The 10,047-nt window shown below is 39.4% G+C and overlaps 1 protein-coding gene across 2 annotated transcripts; it reads right to left on the bottom strand.

Annotated features, from left to right (window-relative positions):
- Nucleotides 1-34: 34 nt before the first annotated feature.
- rbmx (RNA binding motif protein X-linked) lies at nucleotides 35-5,740 on the bottom strand. Of its 2 annotated transcripts, none has more exons than XM_026145126.1 (10): nucleotides 5,669-5,740; nucleotides 5,220-5,345; nucleotides 4,574-4,680; nucleotides 4,320-4,485; nucleotides 4,035-4,175; nucleotides 3,714-3,831; nucleotides 3,386-3,511; nucleotides 3,213-3,304; nucleotides 864-2,465; nucleotides 35-160 (listed from the first exon to the last, which is right to left on the bottom strand). In XM_026145126.1, the coding sequence occupies exons 2-9, from the start codon at nucleotides 5,326-5,328 to the stop codon at nucleotides 2,149-2,151; spliced, it is 1,176 nt and encodes a 391-aa protein (XP_026000911.1). In that variant the 5' UTR covers nucleotides 5,329-5,345; nucleotides 5,669-5,740; the 3' UTR covers nucleotides 35-160; nucleotides 864-2,148. The 2 variants fall into 2 exon arrangements, with proteins under 2 accessions (XP_026000911.1, XP_026000919.1); XM_026145134.1 differs by having other exon boundaries at nucleotides 5,455-5,731.
- Between the last annotated feature and the right edge of the window lie 4,307 nt (nucleotides 5,741-10,047).

Genomic DNA, 10,047 nt, shown 5'->3' with positions numbered 1-10,047 from the left:
TAAATTTCAGGACAACAAAACAGCAAACGGAAAACCTCTTCAAAGCTTTTATTGAAAACAGTACAAAGTTCATTTGATGGCTGTACATTTCTCCCACTTTCAATGCGTTGCTCAATACGAAGATTCAGCCCGACCTCTGAACAGAAAGCTGTGCCAGCATCTGAAAGACAGCAAAAGAAATAAAAAGTTAAATTTAACAACAATATCATTTGTCCAACAAACTTGGGAGTTTTTTGCATAATTTCAGATTATTTTTTACAAATTATACACACACAATAATATACACAGCAGCCATAACAGGACTTTCAGGAAGTAATCTAAAAAGAAAATAGTACAGAGTCACAACAGGACTCAACCAACTTAGTTTTGTTTGTTGCATTTAGTGGGCCAAACAGGAACTTCCTCATAGCACCGCATAAAAAAAGGTTCAAATGTTTTGTACAGAACTAAGTATATTTGATATCTCAAATTATTTCCCTCCTAGCATCTTAAAAACAAACTAAATTCTTTTGGCATATCAAACCATTTTCAAAAACACAGGTTGGTATCAAAGTGCCCTGCATAACTCTACTTTCTAGGATTCTCTAAATTCCCATTTTACATTAAGTTACAGAAAATAATGCAAGTAAAAGAAAACAAACATACCTAACATGCAGAAAATACAAAAAGGTATTAAAATAATCATAATGCCCACTGTAGTCAATTACTGAAGATTTTACTTTACATCATTAGTGATGCTGACAGGCTCACATGGATTTTAAAACACATTGTGTTCATCATTTGGGGCAAAATTGCTGTAAAATGTCTCAGCAGTAAAAGTTGTCCACCCCATCTTAATTGTGTACAGGTAGATAAAGACTTACTAGTCTGTTAGACATGGTTATGCGGATGCACTGTAGCTCAACTAGTCCAGGACTTGAAGACATTCAGATATGTTGAAAGGGCAATTGCCTTGAAGCAATGTTCATCCTGCAATGAGATTATCATATTAGTATGGGGCTTTTTTCTTAATTATGTATTATGAGGTAATTGAAAATGATATTGTTGTCCTTGGTCCAACTGTACATTCGTTTCATTGTTTTCCGGTTTGGCAGTTAGGATGATGGTGCTCTTCCAACGGTCTCCATTGTTTGAATTGGCATGCTCAAGGAAATGATTTTGATACCAAGTCTTTAAATTAAAGATTGCTTTGAGGTGTTTATAGAGGAAAAAAAAATACTAAATATTACCCCATGATGTAAAAATGCACGGTTGCCAATCATTTTACTGATGTCGGATGACTGGTTGGGCAAAAAGGAGCCTTGGGGCTCAGTTGGTAAAATGGGTGTTAAAAGCATTCACGGGTGAAAAGGGAAGAAACTTCTTGGCATGTTGCTGCACTTTTGACAATTTTGAGTGACGAAAATGGACTACAACGAAAAGGTTCATTTCAGTCGACTTCCTTTTTTCCTTTTGTCCCTTGAAGCCAAGTTTCCTTGAATATCGCCCTTTGACTGGAGAGTGCAATACAGGACAATGAGAAACTCATTTACAGATGAGAAACAAAGAGTTTTGCTTTGCTTACCAGCTGTTGACTATCAGTCGAGTTGCATTTGGTCGTTGCATGCCATCAAATGGCTCTAGGGTGATGAATCCATTTCCAAGGAACTACATTGGAACATTTTGACAGTAACATTTGCCTAACCGTGAAAACAGTAGCGTCCAGTTGGAAGTACATTTGTGGCAAGAATGAACGCATCTCACTCCAATATTTAGCAGACTCACCTAAGTTTTACAGAGGACCTTTTTAAGGAGATCATGTTGTTACGTAACATTTGTTACGGTCTGTTGTTGAAAAATCGAGAAAAAGTTATGGTACAACTAAAACCTTTATTAGATTAGGAAAGCCATACTTATAGGGCATTGCAGATTTCAACAGCACTGAAAGTACAAAAAACTAACACTCACTTGGTAACTGTACTGACATAAGCAAGAGAAAAAAACTTTTACACATAAAAGAAAAAAGAAAATTGGGAAAGTCAAGACACAGTTCAAAACTAAGCTTCAGATTCCACAAATTTAGACATGGCTAGTTTGTCCTTCCTCCAAAACACGTTTTAAGTGTGCATGGAGACTAACGTTTGGTTTAATGACATTTCCAAGTCCAGTTCAGTATCTGCTGCGAGCCATTCCTCTATCGACTCGACTGCCACCACGGCCACCACGTGGCCCTCCACGACTTGAGCTGTTGTACGAGTCACGAGGAGGGTAGCCTCTCTCGGCAGGGGGAGCTGGGCCCCTATCCTGTCTGCCCATTCGCTCACCACGGCTAGGTGGATATGGGTCACTCCGACTGTTGGGGTAACTGTCACGACTGCCATAGCCATCCCGGGAACTGCTGCCATAGTCATCATAACGACTGCTTCCACTGCTCCCACCATAGGATGGTGGGGGGCCCCTTGAAGGTGGGGCGCTGCGAGAGTTACCTGCAGGGTCAATGGTTCAGGTAATTGGCAAAGTTCAATTTATACATTTTTCTTTGCACGGTCAAGTGCTATTTTTTTTTGCCAATAGAATTCATTCTGTGACAAAAAATAAATAAAATTTAATGGATGGCATATTTAAAATGTTCCACCCTTTTAATACTTAACATGGATATTTTGTTGATATGTGCAGTAATATATCCAAGCACAGAACAAATAGGTAGTGGTACCCATTTCAGCATGCCTTTGATTTGAGTAGCCATTTTTCCATTTAGAGATCCAAGTGTAGGTTAGGGTGAGGTTTTCAGTTGTCTTGATGGTTTTTGAAGATTACTCCTTGAGGGAGTACTTTGCTGGACAACACATAACGGGCAACGGATGTTTCCAAGGATTTTTGAGGTTCCTTATGGTTGCAAAAACTTTGAGGTGCATCACATACACATGATATTGCCAAACTCATATTCTCCTGATGAATGCAGGGGTAATGCAGACTTTGGTATGTAGACACTTTTGTTTTTTCAGTGGAGATGCCAATGGTAAAATATTGCTAGTAGTATGAAAATATACAACTTGGATTGTAGGTCAGGGAAAGAAAAAAATAAATTACCATGTGGTTTCCTCTGAGGATGCAAAAAAAAAACTGCAGTATCTTGTGATAGGACAAGGCAGGTTTGGTTGAATATTTGCGCACTTCTTCTTTGTGCCACAGCGATTACACATTGTCATTTCACTCATGGAGTTATGTCTTACCGTAACCATCATATGAGTCCCGGTAGGAGCCACCACTAGGACGGTCCATATAGCTTCTTGGCTCCCTGCCTCCTCCATAACCATCACGGTCACTGCAAAAAGCAATTGTCACTTAACAACCAAGGAAGATCTGACCTCAGGTTTTTACTTTTTGTATCAATCCAGGCTCATACCCGTATCCTCTTGACATTGAGCCGTAGTCATCGCGGGAAGTGGAATTAGAATATTCTCTATAGGAATAATCTCTGGAAGGTGGCCCATAGTCCCTAGAATCTCTGGAGTAATCCCGACTGGAGTAGCTGTGAAAGATTACAATACACCTCAATACTGTTTCCTGAGCATACATTTGTGTTAAATACGTGGACTTTTTAAACAGAAAATTCAAATATAAAAGATGACCACAATAGCTCTAAGTAACAGCAACTATCAGCATGTTACAGTATATCAATCTTGAGGTTTGCCATGTATGGTCACACTAGTGTGTATTACGAAAATACCAACCTGTCTTTTGAGTTGTAATGGTCATCTCTGGGTGATGGATAATCATCCCTTCTGGACATCATCGAGTCTCTGCGAGGTGGAGGTGGACCATAGGGATCTCTGTCCCTTGACATGGGAGCTGGAACACATAATGAGAAACTGAGAAGATTAATTACCAAATTAACATGAGACAGAAGTATCCCATCTAGTTATTTGCAAGAGAAACAGAAACTAGATACTAAATTAAATCTAGAGACTAAAATCTGTGCAATTAACTTTTTTTTTGGTAATTTCTTCCACATCACTTCCTGCATTTAAATATTGCAGAGTACAAGCACTTACGTCTGCTCATGGGACCAGATGGGGCAGACCTCTTGGGTGGGGGACCTCCATTTCGAATAGGGGGCCCTCGTTTCATTGGAGGGGGGCCTCTGGATGACATCCCTTTAAAGAAGGGTTCTACACTTCCTGAATCATAGTAGTCTTTTAAACAAACAAGAAATGCACATATTAATATACTACATTCAAAAGCTGCAACAAAAATCCATCCAGAGATTATTATATCATTACACAGATTCTTTCAATTTACAAACTGAGCAGACCCAAAAAAATAACTAAATAAATTACCTCTTGATGGGGGGCCTCTCATTCCACCAGGACCTCCCCTTGAACCACGTGGACCTCTGGGTGGCCCGCGACTGCGAGAGTGCATGGGTGGAGGTCCGCGCCTGCCAGCACTCTCAAACTGAGGTTTTGTAGCTTGCTCAACCTTGATAGGCTTGCCATCAAGAGACTGGTAGAAGAGTTACAAGTATAAATCATATTTTTTAGCTGATTCGTTTTTGTTTTTTTTATTACAGCCAATTCGAGTCATCACTTACCTTTCCATTCATTTCGCGTGCTGCATCCTTTGCATCAGCAGGACTTTCAAAAGTTACAAATGCAAAGCCTCTTGATTTGTTTGTTTCACGATCCTTCATCAAAAGAACTGAAATAAAGGAATTGATGATCAGAAGTGAGCTTGTGTTTTTCAATTAGCCAAGTTAAATACAAAAGTGACTCATTTTAACAGTTTAAATTAGATAAAGGCACACTTCTATGACACCCCATAATCGAAAGTGACTAATTTCGGTTTCTTTGTGTCCCTTTCATAATTCATAGGTTTTTTATTTCCCTCAGCAAGACTATACGGCCATTTACAGTAAATACAGTATTATACATTAGAGTTTGGAAGAACAGGCTTTCTTTTAAATGAAGTGGAAAAAATGTCACAAACTATGTGGATAACGTAGAAGATGGTAAAACTGCAAAGTTAGTGTATTAAAAAGGGGTTATTCAGATTTCCCTACGCTGTAACAGTAAATTTAAATATACACACAGATGAATAAAAATTTGTTCCATTATTTCGCTACCACCCAGAATTTGCCAGAATAAAGGCGCCAAACAGCAAACACTGAGCAATTTTAGAAGTACTTTATCCAGGATATGCACTGAACATGATATGGCCAAAAGGGGCTCCATTCCCACCTTCCACAATCCTGCCATATTTGCTGAAGTACTGCTCCAAGGCCTTTTCGGTGGTCTCCGTATTCAGTCCGCCGATGAAGAGCTTCCCTGGTCGGTCGGCCTCCGCCATGCTCCGAAGTCTGCTACCTAAAAGGAAAGAAAGACCATACATTTAACTTAAAAATGAGCATCAACCCTGAAACAAAAAGGAACGCTGTATCCTGAAATAAACAGCCACACATTACTTTGGAATTACCTTTCTGCTGCCAAAAGTAGGGAGCTACTGAATGCGCAAAATGGCGATAAAAATGCTACCGATTTCAGCTGCTTCTTTAGCCCGTTAGCTAATAAGTATTTCGCTACTAACAAAAGACTCTGCTTCACGTCTACCAACAAGCTACTTTAAAAGCAAATATAAAAAAAATTACAGCTTAAATTTTAGCATGCATACACACAACTAACTGCATTACCCCGCGACTTTATCAAAGCTACAGCGACGATAAAAATGGTTCCTCTCTCCGCCTTCTCACCCTTCTTCTTCATTTCCGTTTCCCGTAGACCAGTTGACCCCAATTGTGATGCTGCCGCCTAGAGTCCAGAAGCATTACTCCATATTCTACAATGCCATGTCATTCTACATGTTCAAAACTACTCGCACTTAAAAATATATATTGCATAATTTGAGCAGTTCAGTCAGAATTCGTCATAGTACATAAACCGTATTAGGTTACAAATGATCTTCTTATGGCCTCTGACACTAGACTAGTCTCTTTGCTTATCCTGCTAGAACTCAGTGCAATATTTGTAACTCTTGAATATAATATTTTACTACAGCGATTAGTCAGTGCTGTAGGCATTAAAGGAACTGCACTGAAGTGATTGTAATCATATCTATCTAATAGATCCCGATTTTTAAATGTAAATGTGGAATCTTCTTTGCACACTAAGGTTACATATGGACCAATTCTAATTACATTTCCTTGCTTTCCTTATTAGAATGCATTGCATACACTTTCACTGTAATGCAGTTTAATCTTCACTTTATTTATCCTTGAAGCCTGATGAACAGCAACAATTAGTTAAACTGCTGGAATGTCATAAAGACATAAAAGCTGGGATGACCACTAGTTTACTGCTTCTAAATTTAGATAAAACTGATGATTACACTATAGGCCATACAATTAGAAACATCCCGTCTCAGAGTGTTGCTGAAAAAATGGACATTTATCACTTCTAGGCTGGACAATTGTAATTTGTTATTATCAAGTCTAAAACCTCCCTAAAGAGCCTTCAGTTGATCAAGAATGCTGTAGCAACAGTGCTAATAGGCACTAGAAACAGAAACCATATTTATCCTATATGAGCTTCTCTTCACTGGCTCTGTTAAATCCAGAATCCAATTTGAAATCCTTCTCCTTACATACAAGGTCTTGACTCATCAGGCCCCATCTTATCTTAAAGACCTCATAGCACCATATTGTCCCTCTATTGCAGCACAACTAAGGGAGGATTCAGGGTCACCTGGTCCAGCCCTATGTGCTTTAGCAAAAAGGAAAGTTTTAAGCCTAATCTTAAAAGTAGAGATAGTGTCTGTCTCCCGAATCCAAACTGGAAGCTAGTTCCACAGAAGAGGAGCCTGAAAACTGAAGGCTCTGCCTCCCATTCTACTTTTAAATACTCTAGGAACAACAAGTAAGCCTGCAGTGCAAGAGTGAAGTGCTCTAATAGGGTGATATGGTACTACAAGGTCATTAAGATAAGATGGGGCCTGATTATTTAATACCTTGTTTGTGAGGAGCAGGATTTGGAATTAAATTCTGGATTTAACAGGAAGCCAATGAAGGGAAGCCAATACTGGAGAAACATGCTCTCTCTTTCTACTTCCTGTCAGTACTCTTGCTACAGCATTTTGGATTAACTGAAGGCTTTTAACCATTAGTTATTTTTAAACTATGCACTGAATCATTAGTTTATTTTTAAAATATGACTCTCTTCCACTCTCTTCCACAACTGGTCACAGCATGTGGCTGCCCCTCCCTGGGCCTGGTTCTGCCAGAGCCTGGTTCTGCCTGGAGTTTCTTTCTGTTTCACCTTGTGGTGACTGTTGTGATTTGGCACTATTTAAATTTAAAAAAAAAATTAAAATATCATTATGAACACATGAGTTAATAGTTGGCAAGCAAATTTTATAATATAATGATAAGCTACATTTAAGGGTATTAGTAATTTTCTTAATCATTAGAAAGCCAGCTGGTTGAATTGATATATCTGTGTAGGTATAGAGATGTCTAAGAGAGAGAGCAGTGGATTTTTTTAATCATGGGATGCCTGAGGAATGGAGAAGTGTACAAATTTTCAATAACAATGTGTAAGGACTATCAGGAGGGGCAAAAACACATGTGACAGTGATACACAACATGTATGAGCACACCAAAACAGTGGTATATAATAGATAGATGTTAAGAAACTATACAAACAATGAGTGCAAAACTGCATATGTTTATGTGACCTGAATGATATAACAGTGGGTCATTTCACAGTGTTCATCAGAGTGACAGCCTGGGGAATAAACTGTTTCTGTGGTAGCTGGTTTTGGCAAACAACACTGTAGCGCCTGTCTGAAGGCAGCAGTTGAAAGAGTTTGTCTGGGAGTGTCCTGCTTCGTGGCTGAGTGGAACCAGACACACAGGACAGACTGGATGATGGCTGTGTAGACAAAATAATTGTAGTTGTATTGTAATTGGCGACTATTCCCATTTTATAATGCACTAGGTTTTTCTTGAATATACTATCTTTTGTATGTAAAATTAAATTGTTAAAAAAAGGATGTTGAATTAAAAGATGTTGTCTCATACAAGTTATTTAAATCAAATTGAATTACAAAACTGCAGATAATTCAGTCAGTCCCATATTAACTTATCCCTGTTTAGAATGTGCCAATTGGGAAGAACAGTCACCTCAAGGTGCTTTATACTTAAGGTTCCTTAAGATCCTACATTTTTTGAGAAAACCCCAACAATCCAATAACATACTATGAGCAAGCATATTTCAACAATCACAAGGACGAATTCCCTTTCAGCAGGAAAGCAGAACCAGCAGAACCAACAGAGCCAGTGGAACCAGCAGAGCCAGCTCAGGGAGGTGCAGCCATCTGCTGCAACCGATTGGCAAGAAAAACCATGAGTAACAATAAATGTTCATGTTTTTATAGATGCTTGCTTGGTAGAAACATTAAAATTTTATGTGTTTAAAAAGCAAATGCTTCCATATTGTTTTCTAACTATAAAGAATGTTTATGTTCAATAAAGTTGCAGTTACAGTGCCCTTTTTAATAGGGGACTTGAACAGCATTAAGAGCTTAAAAAAGGAGGAATGTTTTAAGTTTGTTAAAATGTTTCACCTCTCATCCTAATGTTTCTTCAGTTCAGCTATGAACTGAATAGCGAAGCTTTCATAAAACCAATGCAGTACAGGGTGGGCCATTTATATGGATACACTGTAATAAAATGGGAATGGTTGGTGATATTAAAGTCCTGTTTGTGGCACATTAGTATATGTGAGGGGGCAAACTCCTCAAGATGGGTGGTGGCCATTTAGAAGTCGGCCATCTTGGATACAACTTTTGTTTTTTCAATAGGAAGAGGGCCATGTGACACATTGGTAATGTCACAAGAAAAACAATGGTGTGCTTGGTTTCAACGTAACTTTATTCTTTCATGAGTTATTTACAAGTTTCTGACCACTTATAAAATGTGTTCAATGTGCTGCCCATTGTGTTGCATTGTCAATGCAACCCTCTTCTCCCACTCTTCACACACTGATAGCAACACCGCAGGAGAAATGCCAGCACAGGCATCCAGTATCCGTAGTTTCAGGTGCTGCACATCTCGTATCTTCACACCATAGACAATTGCCTTCAGATGACCCCAAAGATAAAAGTCTAAGGGGGTCAGATCGGGAGACCAATCCACTTTCCAGGAAATTGTTCATCTAGGAAAGCTCGGACCTGGCACCCATAATGTGGTGGTGCACCATCTTGCTGGAAAAACTCAGGGAACGTGCCAGCTTCAGTGCATAAAGAGGGAAACACATCATCATGTAGCAATTTCAGATATCTAGTGGCCTTGAGGTTTCCATTGATGAAGAATGGACCCACTATCGTTGTACCCCATATACCACACCAAACCGCTCACTTTTGTTGTTCCAACAGTCTTGGAGGGATCCATCCAATGTGGGTTAGTGTCAGACCAATAGCGGTGGTTTTGTTTGTTAACTTCACCATTCACATAAAAGTTTGCCTGATCACTGAACAAAATCTTCTGCGTGAACTGAGGGCCCTGTTCCAATTTGTTTTGTCCATTCTGCAAATTCTGTGCGCCGATCTGGGTCATCCTCGTTGAGATGCTGCAGTAGCTGGAGTTTGTAAGGGTGCCATTTGTGAGTAGCTAATATCCGCCGAAGGGATGTTCGACTAATGCCACTCACCAGTGACATGCGGCGAGTGCTACGCTGTGGGCTCTTGCTGAATGAAGCTAGGACAGCCACTGATGTTTCTTCATTAGTGACAGTTTTCTTGCGTCCACATTTTGGCAAATCCAACACTGAACCAGTTTCACGAAACTTAGCACGCAGTTTGCCAACTGTAGCATGGGAGATGGGTGGTCTTGTAGGGTGTCTTGCATTGAAATGACCCGGTTACTGCGTTCACCAGATATCAACACAATTTCGATCCGCTCCTCACGTGTTAACCTCTTCGACATGTCAATGGCTGTGAACAAAGATAAATTTGTAAATAACTCATGAAAGAATAAAGTTACATTGAAACTAAACACCATTGTTTTTCTTGTGA

The sequence above is a fragment of the Astatotilapia calliptera genome, chromosome 2 (genome assembly GCF_900246225.1).
Source record: "Astatotilapia calliptera chromosome 2, fAstCal1.2, whole genome shotgun sequence".
Taxonomy (NCBI): Eukaryota; Metazoa; Chordata; class Actinopteri; order Cichliformes; family Cichlidae; genus Astatotilapia; species Astatotilapia calliptera.
The sequence above is the reverse complement of the archived record's forward strand: the minus strand, read 5'-3'. Positions and strand labels throughout refer to the sequence as shown.